The sequence below is a fragment of the Canis lupus genome, chromosome 31 (assembly GCF_003254725.2).
Source record: "Canis lupus dingo isolate Sandy chromosome 31, ASM325472v2, whole genome shotgun sequence".
NCBI lineage: Eukaryota > Metazoa > Chordata > Mammalia > Carnivora > Canidae > Canis > Canis lupus.
Genome location: NC_064273.1, coordinates 8,557,123 through 8,581,903, shown reverse-complemented (window position 1 = coordinate 8,581,903; position 24,781 = coordinate 8,557,123). Strand labels below are relative to the sequence as shown.

Genomic DNA, 24,781 nt, shown 5'->3' with positions numbered 1-24,781 from the left:
TGTTAAATACCCTTTTAAATATTTCACAAATATTAGCTTAATTAACCTTCATAGCATCCCTATGAACAGCTATCAAAATTATTTCTATTTTACTGATAAGGCAACCAAAAAGTGAGATATATAACCTGCTAAAGTGACATGGATGGTCAGCAGTGAGGCCAGGTATTTTAACTCTGAAGCCTACACCTTTGCAATCACTACATGCTACTGAGAGATGTAATGACTAGAAAAAACTCACTGATAAATATTTCAGTTCATTGTACTATTCCTGCGTTAAAAACTACAGAACTAAAATTCTGAAAGTGGTCTAAGTATCAACTGTTTCAATTTCTGAACTTTTAGAGATGAAGAAACCAACTCACTCTAGCATGGTAAAAAAGCAAGGTAGTGGCAGATTCAAAGCCAGCAACAACCATGTCTAAATCCAAGTGATGTTTTTTCACTTGTCATAGTACAGTTAGTCCATAGAAAAATCGTAGGAAAATCTATAAACTTCAAACAAAGGTAGACACTCAAAGTCCTATGCAACCTATTTTGTAGGATCCAGTAAATACATAGCTATTGGGAGCACCCTCCCCCCTTTCAATTACTTTCAAATTTGGTGCTTTACAACATTTCTACCACAAGTTATTCCAGAAAAAAAAAAAAAATGAAGTAAACACAGGGATGAGGATTTGTGGTATTTGGTAATTCTGGTTTTTCTTCTTTCCAATTGTTTCCTTCTCTGTTTCTAGAATAAAACTTTACCCAAGAATAAGAGGGAGTAGTAATCCCTTTTAAAACTCCTGTCAAAGCAAATTAATTTATGTCCTGAATCACTTATTAATTCACTGAATGTGCTAGTTGTGATACTTAATTAGACATATACTCTCATGGTTGGAAAGGATATCTAGACAAGTAAATGCAATACAGCATGATTGCCCTCAAGATCATATACTCTTTCATAGGGTGCTAGAGAAAAATATATGGAAAACATCAAATCTATATAGGTGGGTGGGAGGAGTAGCTAAGGCTTTCTGGAGGAAGAAACATCTATATTGATTCATCAGGGGAAACAGGAATTGGAATGGAAAGCAGAAGAGGAAGAAGGAGAAAAAGGTATGGCCCTAGACAGAGCATTCCCTAAGAGCAGGAAAGCATCTAGAAAAGCCAGAGGAGGGCAGCCCAAGTGGCTTAGCAGTTTAGCACTGCCTGCAGCCCAGGGTGTGATCCTGGAGACTCCGGGATCGAGTCCCACGTCGGGCTCCCTGCATGGAGCCTGCTTCTGTGTCTCTGCCTCTCTCTCTCTCTCTCTCTCTGTGTGTCTCTATGAATAGATAAATAAAATCAAAAGAAAAAGAAAAGAAAAGAAAAGAAAAGAAAGAAAAGAAAAGAAAAGAAAGAAAAGAAAAGAAAAGAAAAGAAAAGAAAAGAAAAGAAAAGGAAAGAAAAGAAAGAAAAGAAGAAAAGCCAGAGGACTTGGGAGGGTACTCACCTGGCTGAAGCTGGCTCACAGGCAGGAAACCCTCATTAGACAGATGTACAATATGATCACATCAATAATACCAATACATCTTAAACACAAAGTACTTCCCTGTGAGAAAATAACTCAAACATAACATTTCTGTGGTTCACAAAGAAGGAAGAAAGAGTCTTTATGTGGAAGGAAGTAGGGAAATGAAATTAGAGTTATGGTCCAGGGCAATAAAGATCAACCAGACTTAGGCTAATTAATTACTATATTCTCATTACGTTCTTCTAAAGGCTGCAGTTATCAACCGTAGGAATAATTTCCATATAAACACGGAAATCATGGCTACCCTTGGAGGTGATGAAGAATCTATTATTGACAAGCCATTTTGTCAGAGCATCAAATAATGCTCATCTTTAAACATGTCTCCTATGGACAATGAACTAACTGCTGCTGACGGTTTCCAGCTACAAATGAACCAGCATTCCTTGCTCAGGGCACATTACTGCTTCTGACCTCTTCCCCTGCCCGTGCCTTGACCTTCTCCCACTCAGACGCTATTCCCTGCCTTGTGCCTGTGAGCATCTTGTATTATTTGCGAGCTGTGGCTCCAGAATTTAGCATGAGGAGGGCGGCCCCTGATAGATGTCTAACAGGAGTAATACTCCTAATGATCCCCAATGGGACTCTGCCATAGTCTTCCCACCGGATGAGCCGTTTGAAGAAGGAAGAAATCCCACGTACTTTATAGTAAAACATAATGAAAAATAGAAATCTCCACGTAAAGGAACAGTTTACTTAGATTTGGTGAGAAATGATCAGGTTTTTTTTTTTTTTTTTTTAAGAGTCCACAAAAGTTTCTTCATAGATGTTTAGCTTTGCAGTATATCTTGAACACCTGAGCAAATTATACCATTGCCTAAAGAAATCCTCCAAATGTTATTTTAGAAACATTTATGAATTATGCACAAGATTTCCTCAAGAAGTGCTAGATATGCTCTCAAGAACTGTGCATAAATCAATATTTTGTGAATTAAATAACATTTTCTATTAACAAATTATTTCAGAGATGTTTCATTTTCATTTCTGATCATTTTCAACTTGGTAATGATTACTGACCCTTTAGATTAAGCTTCTCTCCTGATGATATTCCTGTCAAATAGCTAATGATCTACAAACAAAAACAAAACAAATAAGGGAAACTAGATTTTCAAAAGCATCCTGCAATAAGTTCTTGCAAAAGTTGAAGGCTCCTTTGCAATTCAACCACAGCCTAAATTTTCTTAATTTATTTCTTCAAATTCCCTTCCTGTATTTTCTCAACCTGTAATTCAAATGCAGTGCAGTGGTGTGCCTCTTAATAGCAATCAGTAAACCTTTAGACTGTCTGTGTTGATAATTTCTCTTCTTAGTCAAGAATATATTTATTCAGTTCATCAGGGACTCTTAGCTCATCAAAGGGCTTGTCGGTTTGTTTTCTTTGTTTGTTAGCTTTAGGACAAAAGAATAAACACAAACAGTCAAAGTAATCACTCTGACTGGTTCAACAAATACAATTTGTAAACTGTAAATAGCTCTTAATATAGGCAGAAGCTTTTGGTTAAATAAATAAGCAATTATTTAACCATTTAACTAGTCACAATATAGTAAGGAAGGCCAAACATCAGAAAAGTTAAAGCTTCTAAAACACTAAAGATAACAGAAAGTGAAGGTATGTATACTTCTGTACTTAGAGTAGGAATGAGCAGCTACAGGCAGGTCAGTTCTAAGTGGGGTGGATGATGTAATACTGTCCCACAAACTGCTGACCTGTAGGGTCACATGAGGGGTTGAGATCTATTATTGTTATTAACAGTCTCAATTGCTCTCATGTATCAGTTACAATATTTTACCTAAAAATATGGATTTATGCCGTCTTGAAAACTCTGGAGGTCTATCTGTATTGGGCTCTATTTCTCGATGGGAACATCCAGCCAATCATCCCCCTCAGACCTAACTTGAGTCCTTCCTTACAAGCCCTGTGTAGACATTTGTTTTCAGCCACCACAAAATATTATCAGAGAAGAAAAAACAGAATCTCACAAATTTTATTTTGTTTTTCTTCCCCGCCAAGAATTGTGACTTCAGACCAGGAAGAGCAATTTTAAGTTGGTTCAGTGAGAAATCAAGGTGGGGAGGTAAGTATCTAGTTTCTTAATACATTTTAAATCTCTTGATCCAGAAAAGCATTACATCCCACAATACTGAGAGAACCTTTTAGATAAAATGAAAGATTAGAAGAGTGGGAAAAAGTTAAAGGCCTATCCACGTTTTTAACTACAAAAAAAGGTAGGATCCTCAAACTTCATGTTGCACTTTAGGACACGAACAAAATCATTAATAAAAACAGTAATAACAAAAACAACACAACCAAGGGAAACGACTCTTCAGCAAATGAGGAAAATTGGAAGAAACTATACCTGGAGAACAGCAGATTTAGAAAGAACACAACTGTCTTCAAATATTGAAACAGTTTCATGTAGAAACTAAACTAGATTCACCATGGACAGCTTTGGAGGGTAAAAACTAGGGCCAGGAAGACACAAAATAAAGCTGGGCTTCAGCTTAATATGAAAAAAGTGTTCATAAAAGTTATAAATAGAATCTTCTATACTATGGGGACGTAGGTCCTGTCACAGAAAGTAACTAGAGTAGGATAAAGACTATATATTCTGGGTACTGCAGACAGGCCATAGGCAAAGAGAGATTGTTAATGTTCTATTGATTCTCTGACAGGTTATTGATAATAATATAGTATTATAACTAAATCTATTCATCAGTCCATGGCTACCCATACCCCCAAAGAAAATGGCCCCCAAAACCCCCATGTCTAATCAAGAATTTAATCATCATATTTACATTTATTTTATATCACTTCTTCACATGGCAGAAGCTTTTGTGGTCTAAACATAGGCCCCCAGAGCAGTCACACATGCCTCTATTAAATTATCTATATGGCAATCAACCATTCATCATCAATTTCTCAAGTACAAGGAATAAGCTTTCTTTTTTATTTTTATTTTTTTTTTAGCTTTCTTTTTTTTAATAATCTGTTGTCTACTAAGGTTGATTAAATAAATAAAACAAATGTACAGAATTACTGAATAGCAAAATAAGACATCATAAGCGAAAATCTATAATTATGTAAAATTTACCTCTTGAAATAGATTGTCAGTAACTCAGATCACACTCCTGGATGCACCTCTCAAATTCTTCCCTTCACCTAACAAGATATCCCATTCTTTCTTTCAACTCTGGGAATCTACTCATTCCATAGAGTTTTTCCTGACCTAGTAAATCCCCTTGATCTATCGGTTCCCGAAAGGCATTTCTATTTCTCCCTTCTCTCACATCAAACATCCTTCATTCATATATTGCTAACAATTCACTGACATGATACGACATTCATTTTCCTATCTACATGTTCACAACCAGGATCTTTAATGAAAAGCCCTTATACAGTATCAGGTACATCTAACACATTCTTTAAAATATCTAATAGCAACAAAAGTTGACGGCTAGTTAATAATAATTTTTGATTGTCATCAAAAGGATTAAACCATGTTATTAAGCCCCATTAATAATAAACAAATAGTATTATCAAACACAAATGAATGGCTAACTGCAAGGCAATGAATACAGAGAAATAAATTTGTTATGAAGTATATTTTCAGACAAAGAGTAAAACCTTAAGGCTGAGAGACCCCAACTCCCATATAAAGGAAGATTTTGAATGTGATACCATTTTGATTAGCGGTACTGTGTAAGGAGCCAGGAACAGCTTCAATCTTCTCTTAAGCCTTATGTAAAGTAACAACCTATGGAATTAACAAAGAGTACAGATGTACCTCTCATCTACACTTTTGGAAATAACTGTGGAAGTCAGTGAGTTCAACTGAGAAAACCATACCTTAGAAATCATACAGAACAATCTTAGTCAAACATATGTATTTAAAGGAGTAAGAAAAAGCAAAAGAATAACATTTTAAAAACCAACTATATTACTTCTGAAAAGCTACTGATTACAGTACAGTTTTTGATAGTTAATACAGACTAGCAGGTTTCATTCACAGGGATCATGTTAACCAATGTTGCATTCTTTGTTTTTTATAAAATTTGTCATAATTAAGCTTCTGCTTAATGCGTTTTTATTATCTGTATTAATTTATTATCTGTAACAACTTATCACCAAGTAAGTAACCATCTATTTTCAAACTCAAAAAACAAAAATTCAACATGTTCCCAGGAGAAGTTAGATCCCAATGATAGTGAGGTTTTTTCCTATGTATAAGGAGACTTTTATTCACTTAGACAACTGAACTATCACAAAACCTACTTGGTTTTTTACTACTTCAAATGTACTCCACAAACAGAAAAGCACTGAATTCCACCAAACCATGCTATGGGGCTGGACCTATATGTTTCTATATTCTGTTCTGTATCATACCAGGATACATTCTTTGTTATGGGTTATCATGTGACAAGCAGAAGGGAGGAACAGATCATCACAGAGACCAGAAAAATCTGAAATCTAAAAAGGAACTAAAACAGCTTGGCAGCACAATCTACCACAATTCTGTATCACGGAAAGCATCACAGACACACAAGAATTTGATAGTCATATATACATTTGACAGTTTCATCTACAATCATATTCCTTTGAAGGGAAGAGTGCAGCGTGTCTGTAAAATGGTAAAGAACAAAAAATCTGGGATCAGACTTGTTGGTTTCAAATCCTCACTCTACTGAATGAGCTGACTGACCAGTCAAGACACCAACTTTTCTAACTTCATTTTCCGTATTGATAAACAGGGGGGATGATGGCAATGCCTTCATTCCTAATGCGATATTAAATAAGATAAGGCATGTTAAACACTTTGCTGTGGGGCATACGGTAAACACTATAAATTTTAGGCTTTACAATTATTATTTTAATTGATTCCTAGTCCTTCAATTAGGGTATGCATCAATTCATCATCTAATTAATCACTTTATTTTTTATCAGGATATATATTATATATATGCGTGTATATTAAGTATATATATGTATACATACATGTACTTAATAATTGTGTATATTTAAACATGTTAAATATGTCAAATGGTAAATGGTAAAAGGATAATTTTGAATATGAAATCCTAGGAAATGATGAGCTCCTCAGAATGAATGGCCAATAATAGGAGAAAAGACCAAAGGATGCAATGAATTTCGTTTTCCCTCTGGCCACACTAACCCTCACTTAAAGCTGCCCTCATGCTGCATTTATTCCACCCTAATTCACTGAGACTAATAGTGACAATGTTATCACAGGATGACCCCCCCCCCCCTTTGGATAGTACCCAGGTGAAGGCTCTGACTCGCTCCTATTTTCCTTCTACATGTTTAGGCAATATATTATTAAGTTCACAAATTTAAAAACTTCTAATTCTAAACTCGGTATCAGACTGCTAAGGAAATTTTCACTTCTCTTCAAATATGAGGGGGAAAAAACCAATGAGTTCATCTTCCACAGCATGTACAAGTCAGTTTACTTTGTTCAGACAACCTGTTAATTGAAAGGTCTGGAGACACTAAAATTACTTCCCCCAACTCAAGTCACTTAAAGCTACCCAGAGGTGTGCAGTTAACACATACAAATGTGCCTTAACTCACTTTGTTATGTGAGTAAGCCCCATTGTAGTGAAGTTTCAGAGTAATAAAGACTGCCTTTTAAAGCAAGCCTGAGTAAACAAAATCCACTTTAGATCTCTGAAACTAAAAACAGTATATATTTTATAATTCCTCATGTAGGAAAGAGATTGCAGGCAGACACTTGTAGCCAAACTAAGGGTCAGCAACATCACTGGAAATGTGGAAAAGATACTGCAAGTTAAAACAAAAAATATAATTAGTGTGCAGGTTATTTATATTTGGAGATCAAGTTATAGGACTGAGCATATCTCATTCGCACCATATGATGTCAAACGATCCTTTCTTTTGTTAAAGATTTTATTTATTTATCCATGAGAGGCACAGAGGGAGACAGAGACAGTGACACAGGCAGAGGGAGAAGCAGGCTCTAATGTGGGGAGCCGATGCAGGACTTGATCCCAGGACCCTGGAATCACAACCTGAGCCAAAGACAGAGGCTCAGCCGCTAAGCCACCCAGGCATCCCGAAGCCAAATGATCTTGAAAGAGATATGTGTGGCCTGATTCTCTGATTCTTTGGCCCCATTTTCGTTTCAAACTCTACCTGGGGTTGCTAATAACATATAAGGACCTCAGTCACATCAGAGGGGAGTAACTGTAATAGGACCTCTGTTTCCTCTTCTGCTAAAATCCAGGAATGAGTTTACCAAGTTGATGTATCTTTCTATAATCGTGCAAAAAATTATGACCATACATAACACGCTGCAAAGAACTTTACGGTCATATAAACATTGTATTGTTATGCTTTTTTTTTTTTTTTTTTTTTTATGATAGTAACAGAGGGAGAGAGAGAGAGAGGCAGAGACTCAGGCAAAGAGAGAAGCAGGCTCCATGCACCGAGAGCCCGACGTGGGATTCAATCCTGGGTCTCCAGGATCGCGCCCTGGGCCAAAGGCAGGCGCCAAACCGCTGCGCCACCCAGGGATCCCTGTATTGTTATGCTTATTGAAATTTTCAGTTAAATCAAGAGATGACATTTACCTAAAATGATTTTTAAAGTCCTAACTGGTCACGTGTGACAATTTTATTTCTCTTAAAATACTTTTCCTGGCATTAAAAGAAGAATAGATAGGGAAACAAGAATCTACAGTGTTAGAGATACAGACTGGGTCTAATAGTCTCAGGTAGAACCTCTTGCAGATAATTTTAGGGGAAAGTTCCAAGGACACCAAGCTCCTGCCATGGCTGACTGTGGATGAGCTGTCTTTGGTTCTCAGGCCATGTACAGATGAACTAAACACAGGCAGAGGCAGCCCATACTTTGAACTTGATGCTTTCTGAAATCCAATCAAAAGAGCATTTTGAGAAAGTGTAACCATCAGCTGCTATACTGACAGAAGTGCTTTAAGAAACATATTTTTTTCACGGCACCTGGGTGGCTCAGTGGTTGAGCATCTGCCTTTGGCTCAGGTCATGATCCCAGGGTCCTGGGATCAAGTCCCGCATCAGGCTCCTTGCGGGCAGCCTGATTCTCCCGCTGCCTATGTCTCTGCCTCTCTCTTATGAATAAATAAAATCTTAAAATATATATTTTTCCAGTAAAAAAGACTAATAACTAAAAACTAGATCCCCCAAATTCATGGTGTTTTTAGGAATCAAAGTCTACTCATCCTTATATGCTGCATACAAATCAATCACGTGACATAAAAAGAACATACTCCCACTTAACAGAACCACACTGCTCTGTTGACATTTGCTTGTAGCCATTGAAGGTGCTTTTAACGCTTCATTTAAGTGTCAAACTAGGTGACAGGCATTAAGGCTATAGGTTATTCTGCATCAAACTAGTAGCTAAAGAACATTTTCAACAATTGTTACCTTCCATACATACATTCTCCTCTAAATAACAAAATGAATTAATTAAATAAAATAAGCAGATACTCATTTTCGGCTCCAAGCCATGGACAGCTGTGAACACTGCAGAGGTACTTCTCTCATTGAATGAAATCAGAAAGCTATGCACAGTCAAGCTGTTCAAAATATTGTTTTATGTGTGGAACAACATTGTCATAAGATGTTTGGAAGCCAAGTAAAATCTCAGAAGTAAGGGAATCTGTAGCAGCCTGTTTTGGCTGAAGGGAAATGAGACTGAGCTCTCCCATGAAGCAAGCAACATGACACCTTCCAGTGTTAGAAATAGCCTTTTGGATGGTTAAAAAAAAAAAAAAAAAAATTTTTTTTTTTTTTTAAGAAAAGAGCAGAGAGCGAGAGAAAGGCAAGGAAGTGAAGATCAAAGTTATCTCCCTGTACACTAGAGATAATCTTTTTTCTTCCTCTTCAACAGCAAGATTGAAGGAAAGGACTGAAGATGGAGGGAGAAGGGGAAAAAGAAACCATGCTAATCCAGAATTGTAAAGAAAGGAGGTGGTCTTTTGATCTCCACAGGATGGCAACTTTATTGGCTATGCATAAGCAGTTTCCAACCAGCTGATCAACCAGGTATTAATGCTCAACCCTTCCATGATCAGTAACCATGAAGTGAGTCATCTGTGAACAGCAGTCAAGCAGAAGGCTCATCTACTACTAAATGACTGCCAGCTCATGCTCAACATAGAGGGGAAGAGCAACCCCAGGGGAAATGATTGTCTCTCCACAGGCTCTTCCTTGACGAGTGCCAATTATTTGCCTTGGGACTCGGAGCAAAATCTTTCTAATGTGCCTGAATGAGAATGGCATTCATTTTCCAAAATACAGCTTGGAATCTGTGTGCTTCGGCATCACCAGCAGTCAGTCTTTGGACTTTCTGTTCAGTCACTTCTTTTAAGCATGCTGGACAAATGCAGACCTGATAAAGGCTAGATGTGAATCGGTTCAATGTAAAGAACTGATTGTCTTGCCTGATGATCTAAGACTTTAAAGACCATTTACTTAATGGCAGGAAAAAATGCCCCCTTCCAGATTTTCAAGTGTTCAAACCACAGTCTTGTTTAGGTGGATTTTTTTTTGGATGAGTTTTAACATTAAAAGATATATATATATTGAACCATAATCTTTCTTTTTAAAATCTTTCTTTTCTCTCTTTCACCTGAGAAAGTACATGGTGGTTAAGAGTTTTGGAATTAGCTTGTTTCAAATCCCTGCTCTTCCACTTCTCCTAACCTCTCAGTGATGTAGTTTCTACAACTATAAAATAAGGATAAAGTAATACTTTATCACTAACAGTACTTATGTCATAAGGTTCCTATAAGCATTAATAGGATAAAGATGAATGCTCAATAAATGATAACATGTCTTCAGAGCAACAGAAGTAGACATTGTAGAGTTTCTTATGGTACCCCAAAATGCAAATTTCATATCATTTTTTAATGATTTTCTTCTTTTACTTTACTGATCTCCTCTAACCAAAAATGTTATGATACAGAAGTCAATTACCCACTTTTTCACTCCTTTATATAAATCAAGGTAGTCAATATTCTAAAGTTTTGTTAGACATAGCTTAAGAAAACTGTTCTATGAACTGAAAGATTTAAATATTTCGAACTGCTTTTGGTTTTAAAAATACAAGGTATTTAGTTCTTTATACAGTTGCTAAATATAGAATGTACACACAGACATCAAGTTTTCAGAAATCCACTTTCAGATTTGCTTCTTATAATGTATATGGTCAGAGGGTGTGGTTAGACACGGCTGCTCTCTCTGTTCCCACTCCACCTCTTCCTAATAGTTTAAAACTAGTTTAATTCTGGATCTATTTCCACTACACTTCTCTTGACTTCTGCTTCTGTTTCACTTTTTCTTCCCTTTCTTATTACCAAATTTCTTAATTTATTCTCACAGACTATCATAGATCTAATTTTAAGTTGAATAACAACTTTGATTCTATTCTTCTATAAGAAACCAAGCCTGCCAAGGCTGTTATACTTTAAAGAAGTAAACATTCTTAAAAGGTCCAGAAATCAACATGAGCATTACCTTAGTATCTTTTACCAACACAAATGACACAAGAAGACTCAACTATTTATGATCTTCACCAACAAGCTGCGATTCTACATTTCTTCCTCATCCCATCCCTGGTACCAGCATTTTTAATTTTAGATATCTGCTCAACGTCAAATAAACAAACAACCGTCACTGTAGGTTTGAAATATCATTTTGTAACAGCTTAACTCACACAAGAATATTTCATTTGTCATAGTGAACACTAAGGGAAAACTTCAGGTAAACTTTCTGTTCTAGATTTTAACCATAAGTATCTTACGTGTTAGAGAGCTCATCACCAAGAAATAAGGATATCTTAAAAGATGTCACAGTTTTCAGGTAAGTATATTTAAATGCCAAAAAGTTTATTTAAAAAAACTAATAAGAGGGGCAGCCCTGGTGGCTCGGTGATTTAGCGCCACCTTCGGCCCAGGGCGTGATCCTGGAGACCTGGGATCAAGTCCCACGTCAGGCTCCCTGCATGAAGCCTGCTTCTCCCTCTGCCTCTGTCTCTGCCTCTTTCTGTGTTTCTCATGAATAAATAAATTAATAAGTCAAAATTAATTAATTAATTAATTAATTAATTAGAAATTGTCGGACTCACCAACGAATCTTGTGCAGAGGTCTTGGATGAGGAAAGACCAGAAACCCAAATGAGTGGCTCTGCATAGTGAAACTTATCTAAAAAGCATCCCTCCTCCCAAGAGAAAAAGATCCCCCACACACATATCAAAAGGAAAAAAAAGGAAGGAGGAAGAAAGATAGCACTGCATATTTTTGCTTTATGTGAAATTGAGATCTCATCCTAAATTTGAACTGAAGGTCAATTACTTTTTCTCCTTAAAATCGGGTTTTAGAAAATGGAGTTGAGAAGAGGAAGTCAACCAGGGAAGAATGTTTAGAATCAGTCCCTGAGAGATTGCACAGATTCTTTTTCTTCAGTGCTACCCCAACGGCTCCACTCACCAAAAGTCTAGCTATCCACAGAAAAGAACATGCAGATATATAAACTCACTAGAGACGTTTACCTTAAAAAATGAATTTCTGAGTACTCATTTTTTTCCAAAATCTGTTTTCTAAAATAAAAACAGTTGTGGCATTTGATTAATAAATAAAAGGCTACAGAAAGTGAACTCAAACAGAATATTTGATGTTAAGTATGACATCAACACATCAAAATGGTTTTTAGTCTTTTTTGAAGAAAACTATAAAACATTGTTAGGTTGGCATCCAAGTTAAAAAAAAAAAAAAGAAGAAGAAGAAAAAGAAAGAAAGAAAAAAAAAAAAGAACTGACAACCAATAGATACTTTTACAGGTTAAATCTTGTTGAAGGCACCTTACCCCTCAGTACACTTTGATTTATTTAAGCTCACCACATTTCTCTTAAATACACTCCATTAACAAGTGATAGACTGTGATCTTAGGCTTGAGGCAAGATATGAAACACAATCTTTCAAGAACTTCATTCATTCCCTGCCCAGGTGTCTTGAGCACACCCAACTCTAGTCACTTATCTGAGTTCTGTGAAGTTTTATTCAAATCAATAGTGTGGCTTTAGAACAGCACACTGTCAGGAAATCACCCCAGCAGCCCAGCAATTTGGCCTCCCAAATCCTAGTCCTAGTCCTAGTCCTAGTCCAAGTCATAGCAGGAGTGAAAGTCATCAGAGGAATGATAAAGAGCTTCAGGTTAAAGAGGAGAAAGCACTTCCCAAAGACACCTCTGACCTGCAACCTGGTGAACCAAGCAGACGGACACTCCTGTGGGGAAAACTCAGGCTTATTAAAAGTCATCTGTGACTTAAATGGAAAACTAAATTAGAAACAGCAAAGCCAGACATCAGTTAAGCTTTAAGATTAGAAATGCTTCCTATCTGCTTAAATTACAAACCTCAGATACTAATTAATCAAATTATTAAATCTGAAAGGATGGTACACACACCCCCACACCCGCAGCCCCCCCCCCCCGATATTTCCCCAAGACAGAATTTGCACACTGACGCGACCAGCCTTCAGTGATACCCTATTAGTGTGACCCTATCTTTAATCTACAGACGTGATAAAATGTCCCAACATATACAAACTCAGCTCAAACAGTGACTAAAGATCATTAATCCCCCTATCTTCAGGAATCTGCCCCTCCAGTCATTTATCACACTGACACTTCACTTTACACACGTGAATAAACTTTAACTGAGAAGGTGAATCAACAAAAATCTCAAAGGTATCTGAAGCTGTAAATTAAACTGGGGGAGACACAGCAAAGAGAGACAAATAGAGAGATCAGGTCCTAATGTTTTTGATTTGCATCCTCGGCTGGCCGTGGGGGTGGGGAACCTATTCAGTCCTTCAGATCTGCAAACTAAGGGGAAAAAAAAAAAAACTACATTACAGAAAAGGGAAGCTGGAAGTAAGGAGAGGCAATCCCTAAGAGTGGGTTTAATCTATTCATCTATTCACTGTGAAATATATAAAAACTTCAGTTTTCTGTTGTCTTCAAAGGAATAACAATTTAATGAAGTTCTTAGTTTAGCTGCAACTGCTCCTGTTAGTCAGGAAGCATATTCAGTGGGCTAATTCTTTTAGGGATCTGCTATCACTTAGCTGATGTGCATTCTTCTCTTTTTCGGATTTCATTAAGTAAAATCCTTGGTCAAAATATAAACCATAGCCATGGACGGCGAAAAGCAAAAACCCACCTTTCAAAACTGTTTCATAATCATGAAAATTGAGTGACTCAAAGTTACAGGCCCTGATGCAACTTGAAGCTCGGTATTCAACTATTAAAAAAAAAAAAAATCCCCTGAGGTGTATTGTGTGTGTGTGTGTGTGTGTGTGTGTGTGTTAAGGCCTGAAACCGGAGCCTTGATTGAAACCAGAATCTACCAAGAGGGAAGAAAGAAAAGTTGAGTCGTGGCTCACCCTTAGTAAAAGTTTCTTAGGGAGCCTGAAGAAAACTATTTTAAGTGTCAGAAGGACCTCATCGCAGCATCCTTCCAGCACTTCATATGGAGAGACTCAGTACCACCGTATAATTAATCGCCAAAACCCTAAATTCAGCCTTCTGCTTTTCCCTCCCAAGGAAGATTCCCCGGCACTGACTGTTCCCCTTCAGATGCTTGGAACTGCCTGTGTTCCTTCTCGAGGCAGCCAGGCAGAGCGGTAGCTGATATCCCACCGTAAGGAGGAGTTATTTCCTGAAGTTTCTTCAGCATCGAATTTAATTACAGACTTTGGTTACACAAAACAACTACTAATAATCCCTGTACTGGGGAGAGGAGGGGGCGACCTGGGCGACCGGGTCCGGGAACCCTGGCGGGTCCCTGGGCCCCAAGCTCCCGGGGCGCACGTCTCCGTCCCCGGGGGAAGAGAGGAGGAAGGTCACGTTGGCTCATCCTGAGGGTCCCCCCCCCCCCGGCCGCCCCCCGCCCCGGGAGCTCGGACCCCGCGAGCGCCCAGGGCGGCCAGGGCGGGCCCTGAACTTGGCGAAAGGCCGAGGTCCGCGCCGGGGCGTGGGGGTCTCGGGGGATGGGGGCAAAGGGCCGACCCAAGCGCAAACTAGGCACGGCCCTTCCGGCTTAAAACCCCGCCGGGGCTCGAGCCCCTCCGGCCTCCAGCCGGGAGGTCGCCGAGATGCAGTCCGGGGTCTGCCGCCGCGGAGTGGGAGGGGGCGTGCGGGGGTGACGGCAGGAGCGAGCGCGCCGTTACCTGAGCAGAGACAGAGCAATCCGAAGAGGTACAGGCGGGCGGGCTCCGCGATCATTGTCCTCGGGCGCGTCCTGCGTGCAGTCTCATGCCAAGAGGAGGGGCAGCGACGGGGCCCCCGAGCTCGCGCGGCCGCACACCCCACACGCCCCACGCAGAGGCTTAATGTGAGCGACGTGGGTCGATCCGCCAAGAGTTTTCGGGGCGACTGATGACTTGTCGGCCCTTGCGGACGCCCGTCAGTGCCTCGGAGCCCCTCGCAGACCCGCAGCTCCGAGGCGCGGCTCCGGGCTCCGGGCTCCGGGCTCCGGGCTCCGCGCTCCGCGCTCCGGGCTCCGCGCTCCGGGCTCCGGGCGCACAACAAAGGGCCGAGCGGACCAGCAGCCGCGCCGCTTCCTGCCCGCGGGCCCCGCCGAGCCCCCCGGCGCGCGCCCCCCGGCGAGCCCGAGCGCCGCGGCGAGGGCAGGCGCGGCGGCGGCGAGCTTGGGGCGTGAGGCCCGAGTCGGGAGCGCCCGGGCGCGGCTGCGGCTGCGGCTGCGGCTGCGGCTGCGGCTGCGGCTCCGGCTCCGGCTACGGCGCGGCGCGGTCTGCGGCTGGCCCCGGGCGGCGGCGGCGGCGGCGGCGGCGGCGCGGGAGGCGGCCGCGGGGCGCCGGCGGCTCGGGTGCTGCGGGGGCGCCTGGGCGGCCGGACGAGCGGGGGCGGCGGCGGCGGCGGCGGCGGTGGCCCGGGCCGGCGCCCGCTCCCATCACCTGCGGGACGAGCGGGGCGCGGAGGGCACGGGGGCCAGCGGCCGCGGCGCGGGCAGACGCGCGCCCCCCCGGGGCCCCCAGCGCCGCGCGCCGCTCAGCATCGCCCCGGGTCCCTCGCCCGCTGGGGCGCGCGCGGGCGCCCGGGGTCTCGGCGGCCGGGACGGCGCGGCGCGAAGTTCCGAGGGCGGCGGAGAGGCGGCCCCGACGCCGCGGGGCGGAGCGCGCAGGAGGCTGTGCGGAGGGCCCCGCCGAGCAGCCCCGAGCTCCGGGCTCTCCCGCCGCCGCAGCCGCCGCAGCCGCCTTAGCCGCCGCCGCTCCTCGGGCTCGCGGGCCTGTGGGTCTCCCGGGCGCCGGCCCCGGCCCCGGCCCCGGCCCCGGCCCCGCCCCGCCCCGCCGGCCCGCGAGCACTTAAAGGGGCCGCGCAGCCCGCCCCGCGCGGCGCTCTGGGCCCGACGCCGGCCGGCAGGTCCCGCTCGGCAGCTCCCGCTCGGCAGGTCCCGCTCGCGGCGATTGCGCCGCCCGCGCCGGGAGCCCGACTGCGGCCGCGGGGGAGGGCGCGCGCGCTCGCGACCCGAAGCCCAGACCCTCGGGACCTCCCTCGCCTGCTTCCCCCGCCCCCGGCTCCCCTGCACCTTTCCCCAAATGGAACCTCCCAGCCCAGGACTTCAGAAACCCTCCTGGTCCTCCTTAACCTCTTCCTGGCCGCTGCCCCGAGTTGGGAGAAACTCCGCTGGGCTCCGCCCTGCGTCAGTCACATTCTCTTTTTGGCCTTCGATCGAATGGGGGCCAGAAGCCTGTAGGACGGGGGGAGCGTGATGACTCCCGCGACCATATTAACCATCACACTCGTTGCCAAACAGTGGGGCACTGGGCCGCAGAAATCACTTGAGCTGCGGTTGCTGGCAGTCGTGTAGACCGTCTACCCAACTCGAGGGGCACAGGAGTGAGCCAGGGGGCCTCTTCTTTGTTTCACCAAGAGCCTCTCCTTCAACTCCTAGACTGTTAACAAATGGGGGAGTAATTCTGAAATAGGGACAAATGCAATAAAAAAAAATGAAAAAAAAATCCTTGACTATCCCCAAGTTTGCGGCTATAAGGGAAGCCATTCAGCATTGTCTAAACCAGCGGGTCTACACCCCATATACCCTCCCTGAAACCCCAACCCACCAGTTACTACTATTTCTGTTATCATGCCAAATCTCAGTCATCTCTACTCAAAAATAGAGACGCTTGAGATATTAACAAATTTTAACAAATCACACCCAAACCAAACTAAACCTGGCATATCTGAGGAGCAATCTTGCACTCATTCACTTTTTTTTCTATTAAGTAAAATACTGTAGGCAAAACACCTGAGACATGGTGTGTGCCCAATAAATGGTAAATGTTGGTATTTAGAACTGGTCTTTCAAGTGAATCACTACCTATAAAATTATGTACAATAATTTCAAAATTTGAAATTTGGTATCTATCTGAATATACCAGACCTGCTTTCAGTGATGATCTCTGGAAAGGAGAACTGCATGCTAGATGGGGGCGGGGGGGGGGGGGGTAGGGAATGGGGATGGATTGGCTCTTTATGCTGTTGTGCTTCTCTATTTTTTTTTTTAAGTGAGCACAAGCATTACCTAATGAAAGATAATCTTTTAAAAGCAAATTATACATTCATTATACATTCATTTTGGTTGCTGCTCCTACAACCAATGACCATGGAGTAGCATTTTGAAGAAAGAAACTCTGGTTAATAGCACCTATCTCTGAAAGTGAAAGATAGTTTAATCCTGCGAAAGCTAACTGCAAATTCAGTAAACAGGCCGGAGATAAGAATTCAAAGACTCCAACCAAAATCTGTCCAGCAGTAAAAACAAGAATGTGCCATAACTGCTGGAAAACATACATTGATTTGGTCTTTGTGAAAGGACATTTAGTGAGAAAGGCAGAATACATCTTTTTCCCCTTGGGATAAAACATGCTTGTAAGATAAAGCTTACCCACTAACAGAAAATAAAAAAGGTAGACCATGGTACTTGAGAAAGAGAGAGGGAAAAAATCCTCCAAATATTTTAAATAAAGATTTTTTGGGGAAAAAAAGATTTTGGGGAGAATCCCTGGGTGGTTCAGCAGTTTAGCGCCTACCGTTGGCCCAGGGTGCCGTCCTGGAGTCCCAGGATCAAGTCCCACATCCGGCTCCCTGCATGGAGCCTGCTTCTCCCTCTGCCTGGGTCTCTGCCTCTCTCTCCCTGTCTCTCATGAATGAATAAATAAAATCTTTAAAAAAAAAATAAAGATTTTTAACAACCACTTAGTAAAAAGTGTGTACTTTTAAATATAAACCAGAATAGATAAGAGAATCCCTAGTTCATTGTTTTCCAAAGTGCATCTTCTGATCTCTGGAAGTTTGCTAAAATTTCTCGAGATTTCCTTCATTGATCTCATTATCATTGAGTGGAAACCATAGGAATACTCCTTTCAATCCAATCCTTTTATTTTTCACCCTCAGTTGGCAACAACCCCCTCCCTCCATCTCCTCTATCTTACCCTTAGAGATTATATTACCTAGGAGTCAGCAATAAGAATCCTCAAGGAGTTAACTTTTGAGGAGTCCCTGATGAGGACTATTATCACAAACACATATGCTGGCCCTTTCTTCTTCCTCTGTCTCTTGCAAAGTATACTTTTCCGTCAATTGTATCAGTAAAAGTGGCATCAGAAGACAAGAATTTGTATTCAGAAGATACTAGGGATATATTAAGAAGTGGGACTCAAAGTACCTGAGAACTTTTGCAACTCCTTTCTTCCACTCACTTACTTACTCTTACTTGTGCAAAGAAACACTGGATAAATGTCATCTATGTGCAGGAACCAGTAAAGGGCCCTATAGTGGCACGATTCAAGTAGAAACTCAGTCACCCGGCCCTCAGAGCTCGTATTATAGCAAGCTACACAAGCTCCAGAGTAGAACCTATCAGAAAAAGTAGAGACAGCATGTCATTAGGGTTAAATGATAGTTCAGTCACTCCTGGAGATGGGTGAATCATAGCAACCAGTCACCTCTCCACTGCTACTCCTGGAGAATAAATTACTATTAGAGTTCATAAAATGTTCAATGTGTCTGTATGACCATGTGTACAAGTGTGAGTGTGTACACATGGATACAATGTCTACCTGTGTCAGTCTGTAGGCAACTCTGACACACAACAGAACTCTGACAAATAGCAAGGTAAGGAGAAAATGTCTTAATTTTCACTCAGAAACTATTCTGATCACCATGATCTGAATGAGTCACAAATTCTAAGTTTCCGTTTACAAAATTCTGATCTCATTTGGAGCTTGTGAAATTCAGGATCCCTAAAAAGTCTCCCTGAGAATTTTGAGGAAACCCAAAAATAACATACTCCAATAGTTATGTGAATGGGGCTTCTTGGACAGTAAAGATTCTAGAGCTGTGTTAATCTCTGAGGTTGGTCTGATCTGATTTTATCTTTTATGGGGGTAGTCGCAGGAACTCAGGAAATAACAAAATTCCCAGGCTCCCTCCTGGGATTCCAGATATCACTTCCCCAGATCAATGGGAGCAGACTAGAGTTCCTAAGGAAACTACAAACCAGAACATTGCTCTCTCTTCGCCTCTTAGGAAGAAGCCTTAGAATCAGGCCGCGCCAGAGTCTGGGATACTGTTGGAAGTTCCAGGAGATCTGGTCAGAGGCAGCGTAATACAAGCCATACACACTACGGCTGTGCTGCATATTCCAAGAGACTATCTCTCAGGGTCCAACAGCTAGCTTAGCAATTTTCACATGAAACTGCTGAATAATCTGTGAAATCTTTAATATCTGAGATAATGAACTAGGTTGAATATTTGAATACTTTAATATTTGAATTTTTTTTTCTAAGTTTGAATATATAAGAGAAGTTTCATGCAGGAGTGGTGGGTGGTTCAGTCAGTTAAGCAAGGGGCTCTTGATTTCAGCTCAGGTCTTGATCTCAAGGTCATGAGTTCAAACCCAGCGTTGGGCTTCACCCTGTGTATGGAGCATACTTAAAAAGAGAGAGAGAGAGAGAGAGAGAGAGAGATCCCATTCAATAAAGTAACCTAAAGTAACTCTAATAAAGGGAGAATAAACACATCTGTTGGAAACATCTACTGTTTTGGGAAGCCGTGTCTCCTTAGTAAACATTGCTCAGTCTGTGCCATGCTACTCAGGTAACAATATCTCTAATCCTCTATTCCTAACAATTAGGAACTGCAGCTTTCCTCACTAAACAGCATATGGTCGTTACTTTGGGGGAAACTTATTTTTTTTGTTGTTTAATTGAGCAATAGAGTATTGCGTACTGATTCTAGCTGCCATATGTGATAGCAACAAGTCACACGTAATAAATCACATATAGCGGGGTATAGATTTAACATGCAATGGCAATTCAAGGAAGAGAGAAATAATTTAGGATTAGAGCAGTAAAAAAAAAAAATGAAAGAATGGTAGGTAGGATTTCAAAATATGCCTTAGCTTTTTTCATGAAAGAATAAAGTTTACCATGATGCTTTCTCTTATGCTTTCTCTTAAGAGTACATAGGACACATTTTAACAGCATTACTTTTGTTTGTTTGCTTCTCTGCCTTTTAGAATGTGTGATATTGCCCTCCCCCCCCCCCCCCCCCCCCCCCCCCGCACTGGGAACCATAGGGAGAGGAGAGAGACTTCCTGAGTTATCTGTCTTCACTTACTTAAAGACTTACTGTGATGTTACCTGGGCCAGTTTCTTCACTACACGGAAGAGTGGGATAGGACTCCGTGAGTCTTTCTCTAAAGCTCATTAAAACGTATCAACTATGATGCACTCAAGCTTCTGTGGAATTGCTGTCAGTGTGCTTGCCTTTTAGCATCTCAGCATCCTGGGAACATTATGAATGTTCTAAACCTAGGGGCTATATTGCTAAATCCTTTCCGTAGGACCTGGGACCTTAACTATTAGCAACATAGGTCTCACTAGAATTTACTCCTCTGATATTGGCAATTTGTTTTTGAAGATGAAGGAGGGGGACACTGGGATTGATTGAGGGCAATATTTTGGGCCCTTTAGATACTGCCTTGACCAAATTCTCACCATGATTATGTTAGGTGGTATTATTATCCTAACTTAGGGATCAGGTTGAGACAGTAAATCATTAACTGAAGGTCCAGGGGTGTGGAGGTCATGGATCTTATATTTAAACTCAGCTTGTTTTGCACGTGGGAGCGGGCGTTTTGGGGAGGGTGCAGTTTCATGGAAGGATAGGCCTGGGAGACTTTGAAGTCAACATTTGGAAGGATTTCCCAAAGCCTTTAATATGCAAATGAGCTTGTGAGTCCCCAAGGGAAGAGCATCTGGAGAAGCCCTGGCTTTTTAGTAAACATTGCCCCTCCACACCACACAGCTACTATAGTAGTATCTCCAGTGCTCCCTGACTAGATTGCATATGTTACTTATGTGGGGGGGGCGGGGGGGGGGGGGAACTTATTTGTCTTGAAATGAGCAACGCAGTCTTCCTTACTGAGAAAGGCTGTAAACTGAAATGACTGCACTTCCAGGCCACACTTCAAAGAGCAGCCAGAGGGATCCTGTTGAAACCTGAGTCCATCGTGTCTCTGCTCTGCTTCGAAGCCTCCAGTGGTCTCCCTCCCACATAGAGTGGAAGCTCACTCTTCCCCAACAGCATCTCCTTACCCCCATTGACTTGCCAGTGCTTGTTCTGCTCCCATGCAGGGGCCTTTGTGCCATTCTGGAGTGTTAGCAGGCCACCACCTGCCCCGATTTTTTTATTCTTCCTCTGGCTTGAATCCTTGCTTCCATAAATCTACAAACCCACTCTTTCCTCTCACATCTTTTAATAAAAATCAAACCTTCCCAGAGAGTATTTTTCTGACCACCAATTATACAACGACATCTTAACACCATACTTTTCATACTCATGTCATGCTTTATTTTTCGGTTTTGTTTCGTTTTTCTCAACAGAGAGCTTACCCCATCTAGGATACTACATATATATTTCTTTATTTTTGTTGACTACTTCATTCCTCTTAAAATATTATATGGAGTCAGGAATTCTTGACTATTTTACTCACTTTTCTATTTCTATCCAGAGCCTAGTACCTCTTAGGCACTCAAATGTTTGTGGAATGAATGAATAAATGAAAGAACAAGTCATATTTCATGGTTAATGTATCTTTTGAGAAAGCCTTCTTTAAAGAACCTATTTCCGTAGTTCTAAAGTGTATTTTCTCTAATATATAGTTCTATTATTTATTCAATCATTAACTTTATAATTGAGAAACCTGAAGCCTAAAGAAACTGACTTTCCCCAAAACACTCTTAGTTTTAATTTAGTCAAAACCAGAACCCAGGGTGCAGATGGTTAAGCGTCTGCCTTCAGCTCAGATCATAATCTTTGGGTCCTGAGATCAAGCCCTGCATCAGGCTCCCAGGGCAGCAGGGAGTCTGCTTCTCCCTCTCCTTCTGCCTTGCCCCCTGCTCTCTCTTTTTCTCAAATGAATAAATGAAATCTTTTAAAAATAATAAAAATAAAACAAAAAAATCCCAGTCCTCTCAGTCATGAGAGGGGCACCTGGGTGGTGCAGTCAGTTAAGTGGCAGACTTCACTTTGGCCTGGGGTGATCTCAGGGCACTCACCTCAGGGTCATGGATGGAGCTCTGTGCTCAGTGTTAAGTCTGCTTAAGACTCTCTGCCCCTTCCTGCTCTCTCTTTCCCTCTCAAATAAATAAATAAATCTTAATAATTCATGAGATTTCTTTCCACTGAAACAGATTAATCAGAAACCTTTGGACAAGATTATTTTTTTCTTTTAAAGTATTTATTTATTTATTCATGAGAGGCACACAGAGAGAGGCAGAGACACAGGCAGAGGGAGAAGCAGGCTTCCTGTGGGGGACCTGATGTGGGACTCAGTCCCAGGACCCTAGAAACATGACCTGAGCTGAAGGCAGACGCTCAACCACTGAGCCACCCAGGCGCCCCAGACAAGATTCTTTACCTTTGGAATTCATTCATCAGTAGATATACTATAATTGATATTATATTATTCTATATTATATAGTGAAGTTTGCATATTTCTGACTTATCTTTTAAAAAATTTAAAGATCTTCAACTCCTAATAGCATAAACTAATAACAGCCAACATTTATATAGCATTATGTGCTAGAGGTACTGTATTCTTAGTATTTTATGTATTCTGACTCATATATCCTAAATTCATAAATACATTATTTGATAGGTTACTACTATTATCCTATTTTATGTGTGAGGAGATAGAGGATGTTCAGCTATTATGAGGATGAATACGTATTTGAACCTTGGCTACTTGAATTTATCCCTACACCAGATCATTAGATGCAAATAAAAGCTGTTGCTTAAAGTAATGTTATTCTTACAGATTTGGTTCTAGTTGAAAAAAGCTATCACGGTGCAACTTTGTTTTGTTTGTTTAGAGATCAACTTTCATTTTGGGAATGAGTACAAGAAAGTGACTCTGAAGTATATGCATCTGTAGTTCTACTTCTATATGGAATTTAGATGTTTAAATCTCTTTTATTTTATATACAAAATGTTCAAAGGGGTTTTTTGTTTCTCTTAACTCTGACGAGAAGGCATGAAAAAATATACAGTACAAGTTTTTTTGGAACTTCAAAATATATTGAAAAACATAAAGATGCATATATATTTATATCTTACCACAAAATTTTGCTATCTTTTGGTTCTTACTTCCAGATATATCTGGTACGAAGCATATACTATACTAATCATGAATTAAAATTCTCTTAAATTGGGATCATAGTTAACAGCTGCACAGCTGAATGAAACACGCTATAGGCCTACAATTTGAACACAAACTGACTATTTTGTAAGTAATTTACATTATATTTAATTCTGCAGATGTGTTTTACAAAACTGTTTAAACTTTTTGGGGTTTTATTGCTTTTTAAAAAATCCTTTCAAGAAATATTTAGAAGATTGAGGTACATATGTTGGGACTTATGTCTCATTTGTACCTTCATATGTTTAGCCCCACCTCTGCTTTATTTATTCTGAATAATGTTTTACCTAGGTTCTAAAAGTTATTTTAATCAGTTCATTAATGAAATATTATGTTGACTTGAAAAACATCTTGAAATTTTATTAAGCGTTTCCTATTTTCCGGGTTATTTTCTGGGTCAGCAAATTAAAAGTAGGCCTACATATTTAATGTTATATTAACTAGAAGAAATAAAGTATTCAAATTTATTGTAAGTACTACTACTACTAACAACATTAATAATAAGGAATTAATTAAATTGTAGCATTGCACGTCATTTGGAAAATTTTATGTTATTTATTTTACAGCCTCTTAATGTATTTTTCTCTTATGGTTTATGAAAAAATGACTTCTCATTTGAAAAGCTAAGTTGGGGCTTCGGAATTTAATAGCTGCCTGGTGTGATTGAGGCCTAGGATTCTAAATCTGGAGGTGCTCATTCCTGTGGATAAATACTGACTCTATATCCCACAATTGTCATTGAGGAACAATCTGCTGTTGAAATTGACATGAAATGTAAACCTACTGTCTTAACAACAAGGATAATTATATATTTTCCCAAGAGTTTAATCACCTCCTCTCTAGTGCCCTGGCCACATTCCAACAAAATCATCCAATTCCATTATTCTTTGTTGATTTGATCTAATCTCATCTTCTCAATTTCCTATCACTATCTACTACTTAAAAGCTGCTTTATCACACCTACCAGCTAGAATTTCACTGGTACAGTACATATCTTGTTGCATTTATGTATCATATCAGTATCTTTGAAACAAAACAGATGTTTGCTGAAGCCAGTAAAACAACCTTACCAAAAAGATATCACATGAAAATTATTCAAAGATTTCTAAACATTAATTTTTACTTACAATGCTTCAACTACAAAGTAAAAAAAAATATTATGTGAATTTGGCATGTCAATGTTTTGCCACAATTTTTCTTAGATTACATACTATAAGTAACATGGTTGTACTCAAATGCTATTTGGTTCTAATGTGGTTTCATTTAATTTTCTTCAAAATATAGGAATAATGCATTTACAGAACATTTGGAAAATACCCTCCAAACCCAAATTTATAATAATTCACTCAAGTATCATCACGTATGCTATCAACATTTTATTGGATTGTCTTTCTTTCTTTTTTCCTTCCTTCCTTCC

The 24,781-nt window shown here is 40.8% G+C and overlaps 1 protein-coding gene across 7 annotated transcripts in view; it reads right to left on the bottom strand.

Annotated features, from left to right (window-relative positions):
• ROBO1 (roundabout guidance receptor 1) overlaps positions 1-24,781 on the bottom strand; it is a 1,126,854-nt gene that overhangs the window by 390,624 nt on the left and 711,449 nt on the right. Inside the window, exon 1 of one of the 7 annotated variants that reach the window (XM_049104796.1) lies at positions 14,807-15,231. The exons of the other annotated variants lie outside the window; for them this stretch is intronic. Within the exon in view, the coding sequence (XP_048960753.1) occupies positions 14,807-14,861 (55 nt within the window). The 5' untranslated portion in view covers positions 14,862-15,231. Of the gene's footprint in view, positions 1-14,806; positions 15,232-24,781 lie in introns of those variants that run through there. 7 annotated transcript variants of the gene reach the window in all.